The sequence below is a fragment of the Ammospiza nelsoni genome, chromosome 18 (genome assembly GCF_027579445.1).
Source record: "Ammospiza nelsoni isolate bAmmNel1 chromosome 18, bAmmNel1.pri, whole genome shotgun sequence".
Classification (NCBI taxonomy): domain Eukaryota; kingdom Metazoa; phylum Chordata; class Aves; order Passeriformes; family Passerellidae; genus Ammospiza; species Ammospiza nelsoni.
Window position 1 is genome coordinate 7708673 of NC_080650.1, and position 19405 is coordinate 7728077.

At 40.7% G+C, this 19405-nt stretch overlaps 2 protein-coding genes across 3 annotated transcripts in view; both read right to left on the reverse strand.

The window, feature by feature from the left end:
* Positions 1-1500, reverse strand: part of SEPTIN5 (septin 5) — a 41943-nt gene extending 40443 nt beyond the window's left edge. The window contains exon 1 of the mRNA XM_059485510.1: positions 1475-1500. The gene's annotated coding sequence lies outside the window, so the exon portion shown is untranslated. The remainder of the gene's footprint in view (positions 1-1474) is intronic.
* Positions 1501-4637: 3137 nt separating this feature from the next.
* LOC132081660 (septin-2) overlaps positions 4638-19405 on the reverse strand; it is a 29503-nt gene continuing 14735 nt past the window's right edge. The window contains exons 11-13 of one of the 2 annotated variants that reach the window (XM_059485512.1): positions 18617-18674; positions 12033-12126; positions 4638-5423 (exon numbers count right to left, since the gene is read on the reverse strand). In XM_059485512.1, coding sequence (XP_059341495.1) covers positions 12058-12126; positions 18617-18674 — 127 coding nt within the window. In that variant the 3' untranslated portion in view covers positions 4638-5423; positions 12033-12057. The remainder of the gene's footprint in view (positions 5424-12032; positions 12127-18616; positions 18675-19405) is intronic. The other variant, XM_059485511.1, reaches the window with a different exon arrangement.

A 19405-nucleotide genomic window follows, 5' to 3' on the forward strand; every position in this document is an offset into this window, starting at 1 on the left:
CACTCTACACTCAGCGTAAGACACGCGGTTACACACACACACACACACACACACACACACACACACACACACACACACTCACTCCTCCTCCACACTGCAGGAAAGCTCTCCTCTGCCCAGCTGGAACTGCACTGGCCTGGACACACGGGCTCTTTGGGGTACAGACTCCAGCCCACTTCTGCCTATGCAGTGTGACAAGAGCCTTCAGGAGTTATGATAATATCTACAACAGACTCCTCTGATCTCTACCTTGCTTCTTGCCCTAGGGAATGCACAGAAAGGAACCTTGTACAGAACCCGCTTCCCTCTTCATTTAAAAACATGAACTGTAGAACAGCAGGATTTGGGGGGGATGTCACAAAGCTTCTCCCCACTTCACAGCTTACACTAGATATTCCACGGTGTCAGAACACATTCTGGATTGCTTTCATCCATAAATATAACAAGAATTAAATGCAATATTCACAAATAACTATAAAATACTAGCAAAATTTAAACTACCTTGGGAAAAATGCTTCTGGTGATCCCATTATCCTATTACTCCTAGATTTACTTTGTTCTTCTCATCACTGCAGTTAGCAGCTCACAAAATGCACAGTGCCAAGTCTGCATTATATAGGGAAACACCATTTCTTGCCATGGCCAGGTAAATATCCAAGCTGCTACAAAGCTAGTTTGCTTTTTTTGTGGCCCAAAAAGGTTGTGCAGTACTAGGGTCTTAGCAGGCAAGGTGTTTGCTTCATACAGAATTGGAGCCTCAGAGAAAGACTGGACTCAAAGGCAACTGTAAACCAGGCTGGGAGTGGGGTGAGATTCTTCCCATGCACTGCTCTGCTGTGTTAACCATCATCTCCATCCCCACCCTTGTGAGACAGAAAGGCTCTTTCCTTTACAGCAGACTTCCCTATACCGTGATGATGGGTACTGAGGAACACACAGGACCCTGATAACCCCTCATCTAAGCATTCAAGCTCTGCAGAGGAAGATTCCTCTTCTTTTCAAACATCCTAAATCTTTCCAAATACCAAATAGACAACAAAAAAACCTGTCGATGTCATCTGATTGCATCACCCCTCCTCTCTCTCCAGGACTCAAAGGCATGTCTCCAAATAGCTATTAGCTTTGCAAAGCAAAACAGATGTTTCCTAACACCCAAATCCTGGCCGCCTGCGAGGTGCCGATCGGCTGCAGCACCAAGGAGCGGCAGGAGCGGGGCTGTGTCTGCGCATCTGTGCTGCGGAGGGGAGAGGGATGCGAGACGTGCTCCCAATACCCAAACGCCTCTGCCAGCCCCGCGCCGCCTTTCTCCATCCGAACCCGCTCGACACACCCAAAGGCAGCGACAAAAAAGAAAGCCAAGCCAAAATCCGGGAGGATGCGGCAGGCAAAGCGCCTATTTCCCGGATGAATGCGGCCAAGCGGCCGCCGTGCCCAGGTAGCAGCCGCATCCCCGCGGAGAGCCGAGCTCACCTACCTGCTTCTCCTCTGCGGGGCGGCGCGGCCAGGGCGGGATGCCCGCGGGGGGAACCGGCAGCGGGGAGAGAAAAGGAGACACAGTGAGGCGAGGGGGACGCGCCGGGCCGCGGGGCGGAGCGGCCGCGCGGACCCGCCGCCTCACCTGGGTTCACCAGCTTGCTCTTGTACCGCATGGCCGTGCTCATGGTGCCTGCCCGGAGCGACAGCCGTGCCCGTGTGTGCGAGCCTGGCCGGGGGACTGAGCGAGTGCGAGCGCCGGGGCCGCCCCGCGCCGCCGCTGAGGGGCCGGGGCCGCCCGGGGCCGCCAATCCCGGGAGCCGAGCCCGCCCCGGGCCCGCCCCCGCCGGTGACAGCCGGGCCGGGGGCTGCCGGAGCCGGCCAGGGCAGGGGACCCGCCGGTGACAGCCGGGCCGGGGGCTGCCGGAGCCGGCCAGGGCAGGGGATCCGCCGGCCGAGCACCGGAGCGATCCCCCCCTCCAGCCCCGCCCCGAGCCACCGGCTGGCGAACACAGCCCCGGGCCCGGCTGATGGGCAGGAATAACCCCCGCAGCCACCCTACACACCCCTGAAGGTTTAAACACTATAAAAGGCAGCACTCCCTGCTCTCGAACAGAAACACAGCACCGAGAAGGGCGAATACAGTATTAAAAAAAATACAAAACCCAAACACAAATGGAGTAAATAGGAAATGTGTTTCCAGATTTAGCATCTCAAAATACAGTGGGAAGTCCTGAATCATACTGCAACCATGCTGTGTGAAGTAGGAATGTGTGCTCTGTTTCCACTAAAAATTTTTAAAGAGGTTATATGAAAAGTTATTTTAGGTAAAAGCTGTCAGCATAACTCTTTAAGACAAGGCAAGAGAGAACTTAAATGAAAAGCAGCAGTTGCACATGACATGAGAACAAGTCATAGAAAACTCAACAGCAGAGAAGAAAGGAGAATGGGATGTGAACACTAAGGACACCCAGATCCTTCCCCTGACTTCCATGGCTGCAGGGAGGGGTCATGTCTTCACCATTTCAAGGACAGGCAAATGATCAGACCTGAAACTCTTCAGAATACAGGACAGGATAAGCTTGGCAGAGTGATGGCTGCATAACTGAAGGGCACTGCCCTGCCTGGGAACAAATGTGACACTGATGCCACAATACCAACTGTTCAAATCCTTGTAGTCATCACAGCATTTATCTTGGCATTTCTTCCACCTTCTCATTCAAAACATCCCTCATAACAAAACAAGGAGACACTTCCAAGGCCTGGCAATCCGAGGCACATACATTTTAAACCCACATTAGCTCACTTTTAGCCATTGATTCAAAGCATCAGAAAAAAATGAATCAGGTAATTGTCAGCAAATTTCCTTGTTTTTATATGCTAGAAAGCCTGACACCATCAGAGACTCTGCACCACAATTAAAGGCACCAACAAGCCAATCAGCCTTTCTTGAGTCTTCTTTTATAGTCTGCCACAGTGTTTTAAAACTAATGAAGACTGAAAGAACTGCAGTGAAATGCTCTTTGATCCTGCTGAACAGTCATTTAAAAATTTACATGTGGGCACTTTGTCCCAGTGCTGGAAAATGTCGGTCTGGAGAAGGCCAGGATGAAATTCAGAGCAAGGGACTTGTCCTGCAAGGTCCTGGGACTGCCAACACCTATGGGAGCTGAAATGCAAAGTCAGAAAGCTCCAGCCAGTGTCCTCTGTCCAGAGAGCTCCACAGTACAAAGACTTGGCTTAACAACTGTATATTCCCCCAGTAAGCTGTTAAGTATTTTAACAAAACCAAGTTCAAATGTAACTGAAAACTAACATCAGTCAAGATCAAAGAAGTGGTAGAAAGCATAAAAAAATAAAACTACATTGAAAGGAAAATACTCACATATGGAATCAGCAGCTCTACAAGCCCTTCTTGGACAATTATTAAAATAGATCTCAAACTTTGAGCCAAAATGCTCCATCTGGAATGCACAAACCCAAAGAAAGTACAGACTATCAATCAGCACTCAGTATCACCAAGTAAAAACCTTTTCACTGAGGCTTCCTACACAAGACCTGTGAAGGTGACTTTAGGTGCCTTGCTTTAAAGAGAGAGAAAAAACTCCTCTGTTTTTAATAAAATTAAAGACTAGATGCTCTTGAGAGTCTACTTCCCTATTGTCCTAGGTGGCTTTGAAAGGCAAAGCTTTCATGCCACCTTTGCTCAGAGAGCTAATCTAGCTTGTACCTAAGGTCTCCAACTGAAGTCTGTGTTTCTCAGGAGGGGTGTGGCTGTCCTGACTCTCACAAGCACAAACAGCACATAATTAAGAGGGTTGCAAAATATGATGCAAAATCCTGGAAGAAAAACAAGAAATGTGCAAATAACAGCACATTTTTATGACAACACAAATTATGAGAAAAAGTTTGCCATTAAATCTCTCACCTTGGCCCTCTGGACAGACAGGGTTAAATTCAAATCTTCATAAAAATGGCAGAAAATTTGTGTGAATGCAAATCTGTCAGTCCATTTCTTCTTTCAACTTCGTTACAGCAGCCACTGAAGTAACAAGGTAATGTCCATTTTATGCAGTTCAACTCCAAGCAAGCCAAATATGCATCCCAGTAATGCCAATCATTTGTGAATGCTATCCTGATTAAACACTCATTGCTAGACAGCAAAATTAGGGGTAATCATTACATGAAAGACACCCCAATTTAGTACAGAAGACAAAGTGTCTCAATCCCATATTTGGAAAGTAATTTACACTTGTGCATATATAAAACACACAAGACTACAAAAGCATGCAGAATAGAGCTATAACTCAGCAATGACATAAAAGAAATAACAACATTCATGAACTTATAAAGCAAGGTGTGTGATCAGATTTTCCAAGATATTCATCCACCCAAAGACAGCAGCAGGTGCTTAATGGACTTTGGAAAAAATAGATGTGAAGCTTTGCTACCTAACTTATAGGTAAAACACTTTAAAAGTTGTTTTGAAATGAAATCAATGCAGTTTGCAGATATACAAACTTTAGAAAACACCTTCGTATCCCAGGGTAAACATCACAACACCTTTGAATATGCACTGTGCACAATGCCATTAAAGCATTTCATACATTAGCTTGAAAAGGCAAAATAAAACAAGAAAAACCACCCCAAAAAGAAAATCAACATTTTCCACATTCATACAATTTATTACAAAACTTCAAAGTAGTGCTATGGTATATATAAAAAAATCACGACATGCCATCGCTCAGCTGACAGATAGAAATGCCTGTGACAAATTTTTGCCATCAATTCTTGAGACCTGAAGCCAAACCTCAGAGACATCCACACAAGGTGTTCGTGTGTGGAGTGTTTAGGTGTGTTAAGGCACGGCGTTTAGAAAAGTCAGCTTTTTCCAACCACTGGTGACTCATCAGCGTTTCTGACATTTTCTCATACATCACACAAATGCAAATCACCAGAGACGAAGCTTCAAAAGCAACAAAAGCACAGAGGAAGTTCTGAAAAACCGATACGATACATAATAACCTAAAATGGCAGGTGAAAGTTATAATACTGTGCAAACACAGGTACAGTTACCGTAAACAGGCCACAAAGTCTTAGTATTAACCACAAAACTGTTCAGAACAACCTAGCAGATATATGATTAATTCTTTAAACCCACCACAATGACTAGTCCAAACAGTGTACTCTTGGCAGTTTCTGAATAAAAAGGTACAGGAAGGATAATAAAACCACATTGGTAAGTATGAAGACAGTGTTATGAAAGGAATCAAAAAAGATACACTATAAGTTGAATAACAATGATTATATAAAACAAGCAGGTTTACAACACGATCTTCAGACTTTGTGTTTTAATGCAGGTCTTGGTCTGTGGCATCCAGCTTTAGCATTTGAGCGTTACCACGGGCAAAGAAAAGAGAGCACCCATCCACTTAGAGAACCGTATGCTGCTGGGAACAAAAGTGGAAAACAGAGCATTAGAAAGGACAAACTCTCAGCACTGTCAGAGCACTGGGGGCTGTCAGACCCCTCTGAGCAAAGCAGCATAATCCAGGGAATGGAGAGTTGCAGTTCCTGCAGCACAGGCACCTACATTGCAACCAGATCAGCTGAGCAGTTTGGTCCCAAATATTTATCACAAATGTCCAATAAGAGCTTCTAAATGAGAACTTATTTTTAGCTACATAACTTCTTAGGCACCCACACCCCCCCTCAGCCTGCAAGAACACAAGGAGAGCGTCACAGCTCCTCTCAACAGTCCTGCACACAGCACATCAACCTTGGCCTGCTCTCTGAAGCATTATTGCTGCTGAGGGAAACAAACCACCCAGCTAAACAGGGCAGGCAGCAAGCTCAACATCATGCACCAACACTGCTAAGGTAAAGCAGGAAAGCAGATATTTCTTTCAAGCATTCATATAGCAGTGTCCCCGAGGCCAAAAAAAAAAAAAAGGGATACTGGTCTGTAATTTCAAAAATAACTACCAGTTTTGGATATTTCTCCAGTTACTTGCCAATCAAAAAGGCTGCTACAAAGAAAGGTGAATCCCAGCCTTCTCTGAAGATTGGATCCTGCTTAAAAAGTTGTGTCAGATTTGGAACTCAGGGGATACACCTCAAATTCTCCAGTCCCAAAAATATACTCTTTCCTGACAGAAGAAGTTAGATTAAACTAAGTGCTCATGTGGATGGAGAAAACAGAAATATCCTATTGTGTTTCTTTGCCAATTTACTCGTGAAATACACTGTAACACCCATCCAGACTACAGTGAGGATACAGAGCCATGTGCTTTGCTCTTTGCCCTTCCCACTGTGGGAGTTCTGTTCAATACACAACTCCTTCTCATTTTAAGGAGCCCATCACTTCTAATAACAACTAAACAAGCAAGGTAGCAATAAAGCTTTAAAGCCAGAGTCCATAAATTGCTGAGCAAATTCAATACTCAAATTCAAACTCAACCTGTTGTGCTACACTGCTACTTTGAGTTTGAAATAGAAATTTGGTTTCTGCCACTGCCTGCCCAACTCTAATCTGTTACAGAACATACCTCAAGAAGAAACTGTAACTCATGTTTCAGACTCACAAAAAGACTGGAATTTCCAATAAACACAAAGCTTTGGGTTCTAAGCACAGCTGTGCATTGATGTTAGCAGCATTAGCTACACAATACCTACATTTTACAAGCTCCTAGAACACACTTGGGCAAAGTATGCTTGTAATTTTAACATGGATTCATTTCACTGCTCTTTCTTCCTCATCTCCTTGTAAGGCAATATTTTATGATACAATTAGGTTGATACTATTCTTGACAAGTTTGACCTCCAGCTTTACTAGACCAACCTTACAGCCTCCCACGCTCATTTCACCAACACCCAGAGTTAACAAATAACAAATGCCTCCATCTGCAACGTGAGTTCACACCACCATTGAACAAAGAGAATATTTCTCCAGTGGGCCATTAAAACAAAACTCTCTCAGTAAGCAGCATAACTAGCATGTACTACATACACGGGCACCCTGATCCAGTGGTCACACAGCTCAGAGTCCTGTGTTTATGAAGATTTTGAACACCTTTTAAAGGAAATGGGTTTGTCCCCTCAGCTCTTCCAAGACCACCATTACAACACAGGGTGACTTGGCACCTCTGTGCTCACTTCTGAACTCCAAATGAGAGAAATTTGCTTGATAAGCAGCTATATTTTCTCACTCACTTCAATTGTTTTTCTTCAAATATCACCCATTTTATGATAACTACTGCCCTTTGAGTGTCCCATCATCAGCAAGAACTTTGAGAAATGGCATCTTTCCAAAAGGCAGAGGAGGACTGGATGACACCAGTGCTCTGCTGTAGGTTTTGACTCATTTTGTCACCACACCCCAAACATTTTGGTTTTCTGGTGTTTCAGTCACCCTCTGTTGACTTCACTGCTTCAAGTTTGTTCCCTTTCCTTTGCTACTCTGTAGCAAGACCTCAGACTTCCCCACAGGAAACATCATCAGCCAAGTTAACAGTAAATTACAAAATTGGCCTTTAAACTGATTACCAGTGCTCATCAGTTTAATATGTCAGTAGGGGTGATAACCACAGAGTCACATCTAAGTATCCAAGCTTCAAAACTATCAGAAATGTTCCTCTGTTTCTTTAGGGAAAAGTGGCACTGACACATTTTCAGGTTCCTCATGTTACCTTACAATTTCCAACAGAAGTCTATTCTCTAGAGGTGAAAAAGCTTCTGCCAGCCCATCAATGCAGGGCTTGCTGACTTCTGCACAGTCAGAGAAGCTGAGGAGAGCTGGACACTTACAGCACTCTCCTGCTCTAGTTTCTAGCCAGAGAAACATCCACTGGCAGTGCCAGGCAGTTGTTACAAATACTACAAATTTGCCCAAGCTTCACGTTCTCTGGGCTCTCAATTTCAGCTGCCAAAAAAACTACAACATCATCTCTACTTCCTCAAATGACATTTCTCATCAGATCAATTCAGCATTCAGCAGCACCATTTTAGAAGGCTGGTTGCTATGACAGTGCTTTTTGTTCTTCTGTTAAATGATGTCAATTCATTGGGAGAAAGAAGGAGCTGTTTGGTGTCTTTAGCACTGTTCTTATCAAGAACTAGAACAGTGTTAATGTGCTCAGGAGGCTTTAAAACGCTTGTGGAAATCACAAGCTATACTAATAGAATTTTCAACATCCTACAGATATTTTAAGTGCAAGATGCTTGGGTTTCTTTTTTGTCTGAATATATTTTCCTAACTATAACTATATTTCCAGATGGCTGTATTAGCATTCCACAGCCTGGCTTCTGTTACTGATTTGTCCCAGTATGATCTTGAAACTGAGTGAAGACAGACAAATCAGATTTGTAAGAATAACAAGAGGAAAACAGATTGCAAAGAGATACACTTTGAGAAGCAGAGAAGGAAAGGGAAGAAACATCCACCAATAACCATTACACTTGGTATAATTATTCCTGCTTTTCATAATAATTGCTCATCTGAGATGGACAAGTTCAGAAACTTGTAAATATGCTATTGGAGTTACTGCAGGCATATTCCAAAAGCATTTCATATTTGAGCACCCAAATAAAACTAAATGTGTTTTAGGTTTTGCTACCTTATTTCACCTTCCATCTTTCTCTTCAATCCTTCATGTGAACTGTCAAATATAAGAACCAATGAGCTCCTACACTTTATAGCAGTGTCTTGTGTTTTCCAAGAAAAAACAAATCCGAGAAAGATCAGCAAGGGCAGAATATCAAAAGTCAGGGTAAAAAAATTGTTACTGCTTATTCTAAGAATATTCTGGTGTCTAGCTGTGCTCTTATTGAATGCTCCACCTGCAGTAGTTGCACACAGAAGTTATTAAATGTTGAAAGGAAAGAGACAAAAGTGTAGGTCAACACACACACATTTGTCAGGGCTACACTCAAAAGATCTTCATCACCACAATCTGTTCTCACAGGCTTTTGTCAGAAACTGCAGTTGGAAACAGCAATGACAAGTGTGCCAAAATCATCTTCCTTTCCTACCTCTAACCCAGTCTCCACTCATCTTCATTCCCTTTCAGGATTCTACTTCTCCACAGCAAGAAATCTGTCTGCCCTCTTTGGAAACTTTGAGTGTATTCCCTACATCTAAATTTTGCCTTTGTCACTCCCTTTATTCTCTTATTCCAGCCTTGAAAGTAAAGGAAACTGTTTGAAGTGAATTCTCCCTTTGCTTTTTCCATAAAACCTTTAAAGATGGCCCTACTCAAAAGGGATCAGGCAAACCAGATCTTCCAGTCATCCCATTTGTGTAGCACTTTCTGGTAACACAGACTTCCCAGTCTTTTTGGCAACAATTTGGGTTTAGCACTTTTTTAATCATTATGCAATGCTCCTCCTAGAAAACCCCAAAGCAGTCAGCAATCTCCTCCCCACTCCAAAATACACCTGAAATCAGAAGTGGGCATTTCACATATTTGATATTAACACATTTCATTACCCTATTGTTTATTCTCCAGCTCTTACCTATAAAGGTCTTCATACCATACCACACCCCACTTTTCCCAAAATACCTGAAAACTCTGCTTTATGTAGGGGAAAGTATTTTAAGAGACTTTTGAGGAAAACACAAAAATTAGTATGTATCCAAAATAAAAAGAATGAAAATATTAATTTTTACATAAACTCTCTGTTTATAAAGTCACATATTTTTCTCAGCACAAAGTAAGGGTGCAAAAGAGCAATGGGAGGAGAGACTGTGCTTTCAGTAGGACAGGTGATCCTTTAAAGTTCCTGTAAAACTAGAACCTGAGAGATGTTCAAGATAAACTGTGATAGAACAAAAAGATTAATACCAACTGCATTTAAATTTGTTGGCAGTTTGGCTCTGTTAACCACTGTGTTAATTACAAGTTTCCTGGTTTCTCTAGAAATAGTGATTTCAATAAAAAAACAGCAAATAAATCTGATGGGAATGGTGGAGGTTGAACTCATCACACCTCCTAAGTTGCAAAGTCAGTTCACATGCATGAGAGAAACTCCCCCAAGGCTAAGCTCTGGATGAGGATTCCCTTCCACATGCAGCCAGGATCACACAGCAACACCCTGCTTTAGGGGGACTGCATATCCAGTGCTGACTGCACACTGGCCAAAAAATTACTCTAAAAAAAAAAAAAAAATCAATCTATCACTCTCTCTCAAGGGTAACAAAACCAGAAGTTCCAAAGTCTTCCCTAAAAGCAATCTGTCAAACAATGATTTCCACAGCAGCTGCAGAAATGTAGCTTAGCAAATTCCAAAGTAGCAGCAGGACCTCCATGTATGAGGATCTCATTCAAATTCTTCTCAGAATCATCCATACTCAAGTATTTCAGCCCAATTAACTTCACCTCAAGATTTAGTTCAAATCACAACAAGATCATGGGAACACTTAAATCTGCAAAGTCTGCTTAACAAACAGAGTGGTGCAAGCTGCACTCCAGATTAGCAGAGTGAGGTATCTACAGAAGAACATTTCCCTAGGACAGACATGAGCATGCTCAGAACTCTGTTTACTTAAGTAGCCATGGCTGCAGATTCAGCCTAGGACAAACCATGCTCCAGTTCCTTTTTATAAAGGCCATTTCCAGTATTGCCAGAAGCAGTGAAACACAGGGGATCTGGGGCCATTTCTGGCTAACCATTAATGGCAATACTACATCCCATCAGCCCTCAGAGCCTGATTGCACGGCAAAGGCAGCATCTAGGAGCTGAGCAAAGAACTCTGAATATATTTGTACCCCTTGCCATCCTTTGCCCTGCCAACAGCAGCTGTGGACAAGGGTAGATTTATGGTGAGTTTTTCTTATTGAGTATGAGTTTGAAGGTGCTGTGTGATTAAACATGATTTCTAAATCCTACAAGGAACTGAGTTCCTTAGCAAAAAACAGTAACAATAATTTACACTAAAAAGCTTTCCTATACTAAATAACCATTTCTACAAGTGGTAAGAATTTGGCCACATGGCAAGAAAGTCAAAGTGAAAACTTTGAACCTTCAATTCAGTCTATAGTATTTAACACTATTGAACAGGCTGCAAAATGACCAGCTCCTGGCTGGACAATGAGAGCTTTCTGTCAGACACTGCTTTCATGTACACCATGTGGTCAGCCACAGAATTATCCTCAGTGTTTAGATTTCCAGCTCTGGGAAAACATATCTTAGTATGGAAGTTGGAAGACATGATGTGAAGACTCCTCCATCTGCAACATTTGGAACTGTGACTGTAAGAAACCTGAGACTGAATTAGTAAATTCCCCTTAAGTACTTCACTCAGATATATCAGTGTCCATACCAGTAAAACCATCAACTTAACTGAGAATCCAGGGAATAAGTTTATTTCTTAATGATTTTTTTCTTTTTTTTTATGTAAACAGGAAGACTGAAGGTTCAAATAAAGGCAACAAAAAAATCTCCTTATTTTAGGCTTGGAATGTTGGCAGCTGACACAAGGTCATAAGGGATAATATAATCCATTTTATTCAAGCTTTACATTCCACAAGACCAGCAATCACAACTAGAGTATTAAACTGAAGTATTAAGCAACAAGGCTTCTCATATCCTTCAATTTTTTGTTCTTGCATTTAAAAGAAAAATTCTACCAGAAGAAAGAATGAGTATGTGCTACAGGAATTTTTTTCTTCACTCACTCTGATCTCTCCTAATACATCAGACATATCAAGGGAGTCTGTATTCAGTACACCTGACCAAAATTCTGTCTGAATCTTTGAGAAAACTGTTAAAAACTCAGCAGCCTACATACCCCCAAACACTATCTTTTGTTTACATATCAAACTAACTTTCTGACCAGCTTGTGCTAACAGAAGCAAAGCCTGATGATCCAAAAGTAAGGCACTGAAGAGAAGGATTTACAGGTCTTACAAACAACTGCAAGATAACACTGGCAAATATATTTTCTAGTCTACTCATGACATCACTTTTTCCTATTAAGTACAGTAAATGCAAGGCCAAATTAACAATAATCATTGCCAAAACCTTATGTGAGAGGTGAAAAGAAGTCAGAAAAGCAATACCTGATACATCCAGATGTTAAGCACCTTAGTCATCACCAGGCTTCATCCTCATCTGGGCTTGCATCTGAGCAATCATCTCCTGCATGCGGCGCAGCTGGAAGAGAAACACACCCAAGTGTTCACAACAATTGCATGGGAAGAAAATTCAAGAATCCAAAAATCCAAGAATCCAAAAATCCAAGAAACCTTAAAACTTTTTTTCCATGATAGAGCACAGATCCTATTTTTTTCTTCACAAACTGGAAATGTTCAATAATTCACATAACTGAATATTTTGGTTTTCTCCATCTCTTATTCTAGAGTTCAGTACATGTAACTTTCACAACAGATTTATAAGAATAGTTATAAGGAAAATAAAGCAATAGAATCCAGATCTTTGGAAGCCAGCTATGCTTGCAGACTGTGAATCAACATTTAACCCACAATAAGGAAAGCATGTCCTTTAGGTGTGCACAGAGCTACACCTGAGTGCAGCAGCTTTGTTCTGATACAGGTGCTCAAAGTGTAAGATCATGGGGAACACTTATCCTGTGACTATCAGAGAACTCTGTTAATTTTTAGCAGCAGTACCAGCCAAACATGAAAACAAGATTTAAAAACTATTTCAAAAGAGAAATAGAAAGTTGTTTATAAAATTTGGAACACCAGACTAAACATATTAAGCAGCAATATTTTTTACATCTAAACAATTACTTTTCCTGGAAAAAACTGTTTGCTTAAGGCATTTTCTTATAACACTTAAAAGTTAGCTTCCATTTCATAAAAGGCCACTTATATATAATGCTTTGCTGGTTGTTTTTTCAAAAAAAGAAAAAATATTAATCAAACCAAATGTTCCTAAGACAGAAGAAAGAACACTAATATGGATTTTCAAAGTACATATGCAAATGCCTCTAATTTGCTTTACAAATGACTGAGTACTTCCTTCCAAATGCAGGTGGGGAAGCTCCACATACAGAACTACAAGAACCCCATTTCATAAGGTGGGAAGGAAATGGGCTACTATTTCCATGCACATTGTATAACCCATGAGTCCACCTCAAACCAGAGATCATGTAAAAATCTGAGGCTTGTATAGCAATGTCTTTTTTTTTCATTTCTGTAGAGATGTGCTTTCATTTATTTTCAGGGGGAAAACTAACTGAAAAACCACTCTGTCTAAACAATTATACTCTGTTTTCATCCAGTCTACCACATTAACCTTTGTGATACTTGTTACTCCACCAGGTTCAATGCAAAAGAACCTGAGACAAATGCTTGAATATAGGCATGTGGTGTTGAGCTGTTGTTTTGTTTTGTTTAAAAAAATCCAACAAACGGAAAGAAACATCACAGAACAAGAAAAACTAACTGCAAGTGCCTATATCACTTTTTCTGGCCTGCTCTCAGATACAGATTTAGGAAAACGTAAGAAACAGAAGATTAACTAAAGAGTAAAAAAGATTGCAGCACAGCCAGCAGTACCAGAGCTGCCTAAAACTCACTGGCTTGTGGACTTATCCTCTTGCTGCAGCAGCACAGGGCTCAGAGAGGCTAATTCACGTTCCTGTGACTGCTGCAGAGATGCCCTCTGACAAAAGGAGATTCACACAGGAACAGCATGAAATGCAGCTAAGTCTGTGAGGATTATTATAAACCCATCTACATCTTTCTGCTAAGTACTTGAAACAAAAAACTTCTGATCAAGAAGATGGCAAAACATTGCAGGAAGGAGGAAGAAAAAGCACAAAGTTCCCAAAATCAATGCTGGATTGATTTCATGATACAAGAAAAAAGAAAAGCTTCAAAGATCAACTTGTAAATATGTAAGACACCTGGTCTTTTGAACTGCCTCCCTGCAGATTTACCATCAGAATAAAACTAGCTTTTTGTAAGCTCTCCTACTTGAGCTTTCCCAAGAGCACTCCAAGCTGAGCCATGAAACATTCCCAAAATAGAAACCATTCAGTAATCACAGGGGGAGATACTGCTGCACACATATTATGGTGATTGCTCAAATGCAGAATTCTGCTAATAGCCAACATTATATTTTAAGACTTAAATATAGCACTGAGAATTGCATTTTCTTAACTTTAACTGATAAAAAAATGCCCATAGCACAGAATAAAGCAGATGCTGCATATGACACAAATATAAGGTAGCACAGAAGCCCCAGGAAACCTACTCTGCTCTAACATTAAAAGATTTTCCTTTTCTATCCTCATGTGGTGATTTTGAGACCTACTGGTGAAGTCTCAGTCTTTTCCACTAGCCAAGGAATGGCAAGTTTCTGAAGTTATTTTAGAATAATCCAGTAGAAAACCTTTCAGGCACAAGGCCTGTGAAAAAAACAAGGCACATTGTTGTCAAATTAAGAAAAGGGAACCAAGCTCTATTGTGCTCAAGGAGCAACCATGCCAGTCTCTTCAGCAATTCCTCTTTGAGTAGAGGACAGGACACAAGAGCTGTTCCTCCACGTTACAGTACAAACAAAACCAGCTCATGTTCACCTTTCTGGACCTACTGAATAGACAGAAAAAGCTCTGCTCTTAATAAAGGAGGATATAAAAGAATCACACCAAAGACTGAAATTGATGTCATGTCAACATCATCATTCCCTTTGCTGTTGGGGACTGCAAGCATCAAGGGCAGAAAATGACTTTGACCTTGCTCAGCAGAGTCCTCTCACTTGCAAGGGCAGCATTGATATATTTGTGCTCATCCCCTAAAGAACAGATGCTAAAACATGACAGCACAGGGCCAATGCACATCATAAGTGGAAGGAAGCTAGGAAACAATGTTTGGAAATCTGTTAAAACAAATAATTCCTGTAAATTCTCAGATAACAAAAGGGAAAAGAATAAACATAACCTTGGTATAAATGCCCCTTAGTTTACTTATTTCAGGTCTACAATTTAGTTCAAACAATCATGTAACTACTGCAGCAAACCAGAAAGGAAACAAACATTTAAAATGAGAGCTAAGGTTACAGAGTTAAAAGTGAACCATACATCTGTTTATTAGAATCCACACCCTAAACAGAAACCACGGACACAGCTCTGCTGTACCTACAGATTTGCATCTCAATACAGACACTACTCCTGTTTAAACAACATGAACAACTTCTCAACCAACATGCAGGTATCACAGGAGCAGAAATATTAAGAAATTAACAGTATTTACTTCCCACTGATATGTTTCCCCTCCACCAAGTCTGATTATTTCTGCCCATGCCTTTCTTATGTAAGGCATAAGTGAAGATGCTGCAAGAACAGGGAAGATGGAAAACTGCACAGTGGATTTTCTAGTGAATGTTCCTGTAAGAGTTCTTTTGATTAAAAATACTTCCATACTTCCAATACCAAAGAACACAAGTAATTTTGTTAACTGAAGACAGGAAAAAATATTCCTGAAAATTTGGAAATGGGGTTACCATGAAGATAAATGTCTTCCATAGGACACGTTCACAAAGAGCAGAAATCACTCACAGCCATTGAGCTGTGCCTGCACTGCTCCTTCAAAAAACAGCTAAAAACAACCAAAAAAGCAATTGCTCGAAGAAGAAGAAAAAACCCCAAGGTTTTGCACTCTAATTCCTCAGAGATTCCCATTGCAAATTGGAGTTTTCTTCTGAGGAAGTTCTCCAGGACTAAAACTGCACACTTCACAGGGCAAGGCTGAAGCATTCTGCCCCCTGCACTGGGCAGTAACATCCCACAAAATAAATTAAACTTTAGACCTGTTTTAATTTCCCTCAGGTCTGCAGGTCTTCATCAGCAGTCATGCTGTCTCTTCCCATGGAAGTTTGTCCCTTAGCTCTCCAGACAATGCTTTCCCCAAGCCCAGCAGGGGCAGGCAGGTACCTGCACACACCTGTCCCATCCTCATCCCACAGGGTCACTGCTGCCCCCCAGCCTGGCAGCCCCACTGCTGTTCCCCCTCCTGACTCCCACACTGATCCAGGGCTCTTTATCCCATTTGCCAAAGGGTTACACACATTCAAAAAGTGGAAAAACAGAGAGAAAAACAAGTTCAACATTGTGTTCATTCTACCATACAGAGCCCACTGCTGACCAACTCCACTGAAAACAGAAGTGTGGAAAGATTTGCCCAAAGTCTCAGGGTAGCTCACTGGAGAAACCCAGAGGAGTTTATTCCTTGCTGTTTTCATGTAATCACAGCCCTGACATTTTTCTGGAAGTACTACCTGTCAAAAACTTCACAGATTTTTATTAACAAGATGTCTACAGAGTAGGAAAAATATGGCACAAAACTACAAACTAAGTTTGTGCCCACTTACACTATAACATCAAAATAATCTGTTCTGCATCATATTTACTGTAAGTAACAAGAATATCTTTATGCCTATTTTCATTTTCCAGCTCTAAAAAAACAGGTCATCACTTGCAAATGAGCAAAAGCACAACCAGACTAAGCAATAAATCCAAAATGACAGATTAGCAATCAGAAATTGGCTGAACTGGGGACCACATCCTTTGGCATAATAAAAGACCATTTAGCAAAAGTGATGCCTTGATAAAGATGATCCTGGCACTAGTTCAAGCATTCATTCCTTCCAAGGTTATATAAACCTCACCAAACTGTAAATAGAACATCAAGCACCGTTACTGATGGGAATGCAGAACAGGAGGGGAAATGGATATTTGTTTTCTCTGTGAAGGCCATGGAATGCAAACCCATTTCCTCTGTGCCTCTTTCCTCCACAGATTTTTCCCAGTCTGAACCTTAGGGATGATTTGGAGATGAAGGGACTTCATACCAGCTTATCTACAGAAGATTCAGCAAAGCCTCTTGATCTCTTCGGAACAATAGAATGCAGAAGTTAAAAATGTATTTGTTTTTTCAAGTTCTAACCTAATCCCCTGCAACTTCAGCAGCAATTATTCAGAGATGATTAGCCCCAGAGGAAACTTACAAAGACTGCCCCCTGAGAAATTCAAAATTTCATCCCTTTAAGCCATGTTATATAAAAGACACATTACATATTTATATACTGGTCTATTTTGACCACTCTGTGTCAATGCATAAATAGAAAATAAAAGTATATTTTATATATATATATATATATATATATATAGTGCCTGTCATATCAACAGTTTCCAGGGAAAATATTTATAGGAGACTTTCTTCAGACACAGGTCTTAAAACAAATAGTTCTACAAGGATACCCAAAATTCTACTTAACTACTAGGCATGGGCAATTTACACAGTTCAAATAACAGGAGAAACAGTTATGACTTAAATTCTTTATGTCTACTTGTCTGCTTGGAATCATTAAGGGAAAATAGAAAAACAAACAATCTTTTCAAAAAATGCTCTTGACTTTTTGAAGCATTCAGTGCTGCTGGCTATCAGCTGATGGGCTCCTGCTGCTTTGCACATGCCCCAGGAAATGGAGGCAGTTAATTTGTGTACAGAACACTTGCAGAAGTTCCACTCTTGTATGTGCACAGTCATCAAGTGTGCTTGTGCAGCTGAAATGCAGTTATATAGTGATAAATATGCAGCTCACTCAATTTCCAGTAATTCATATTATTAACTACTAATTATGGTGATAATCAGCTGCTTCTGTATTTCCTTATAGGAAAATTTTTTCCTATTTATAGCAGCATGCCAGGGTTAGCCAATAGCTAACCAGGGTCAGCTATTTTTAAATATGGATGCTATAAGGGAAAAAGGAAATGCATAGACCAAATTAAATTTCAAAAATTTCCATGTATGGAAACCAATTTTCCACCTCAGAAACACACAAAACTGTTTGTAGTTTTTTTATTTTTTATTCCAAATCGCTGCACATGTGCAATGATCTTTCCTGCAGTTATGAATGTGAATCCAAGCTGAATTGGATAAAAGAAGGATAAAGAGAAAAAACCCCACTATCTTGCAATTGGCAGTAAGTTTTCAGACTGCAAGCAGTATAAGCACTGGCAGCATACTGCTAGAATTTAAATACCAGCCTAAAAAATTCTGAGTCTCTACAACTTCAGCATTAAGATACTAAGCTAAAAGGCCTAGCAATAACTTGGAAACAGAGTGAGAAATCAGAGTTTGAAAACACTGATTTCATAAACTGACAGGCACAACAAAAATACTATGATGTAAGTCAAGGTTAAGATGAAAAAGCACATGTATTAATTATATTATGGGATTTTTTAATCTCAAGAGCCTACTTCTACTCCACAGCCACAAGACACAAGAACAAATTTATTGATAATGTGCTTGCAGTAAGCACCTGCACATCTGAAATGACATGAGACTGTCAGTCTATCCCACCACAGCACCCAACATGTGTAGCTGACAAATATAAATTGATTTCAATACTTAAAATAGCAAATATCCTTATGGAAAATCAGCAGCCAAACAGGAAATGATAAACATTCTGTCTACAACCAGGAGTGCACACACTCCCTCCCATCCACAGTGCAAGTGACTACAAACAAAACACTGCAAGGGCCACTTGTATGGTCAGGTTCTGCCTGTCATTTTACACAACTCCAATCCTACCTGCCACAGGCAGCAGCTGATGCAGAAATTGGAACCTAGCATGGCTTTTTAAAGAACCAGTTTTAGAAAGCTCCTCTTACCTCAGCCTCTTTCTGCTGGAGGATTCTATCCTTGTCCACCACTTCTTCTTCAACAGGCCTATTGAAGAAAAGAATGCATTGACAGCATAAGAATGCATAAGACAGCATAAGAAAAGAATGCATTGACAGAAGTAAAAATCTCCAAGAACAGATTCAAGACTCATATTTCAATTAATATAACATCAAAGTCTACATTCTTCCATGTAGAAGAAGGGCAAATTAGGACATTTTAAAAATCATGCTGCCCTTCTGTAAAAGGCCATCTTTACCTCTCCGGCTATTCACTCCCCATTTCTTAAATTTTCTTTACTGCTATATGGATTTTTTTTTTTTTTGCAATTTACTTTAATGAAGAGATTTCCTTCACTATCCATCCACGGTACAAAAATCAATCACTAAAAAGCTGTGTAGGCTATTTCATTTCTTCTTTAACATCAAAATGCTTTGCTGGATACTTGAAGAACAAGTGAAATGTGGACAAAAGTAAATTACTATCCAAAAAGATGCAGCAAAGGCAGTTGTGGACTTTTTGCATTAAGTTGCCAAGGATAGCCTTGCCAAGAATTAAAAAAGATATAAGAAACTCCATAAAACATACAAATTATCAGAAAACATTGTTTGGTCTAAACTCTCTTTAGCTACACATGAAGGAGCAAGAGAAGCAATACCTCCCTAAGCAGACAGACTGGGGCCTATTTAAATTTGCCCACTAGCATTCATTTTCTTCAAGCAGAAATCATTACATAAAACCTATCTTGCTTGCAGGCACCTTCTTCCTGCACATTCCAA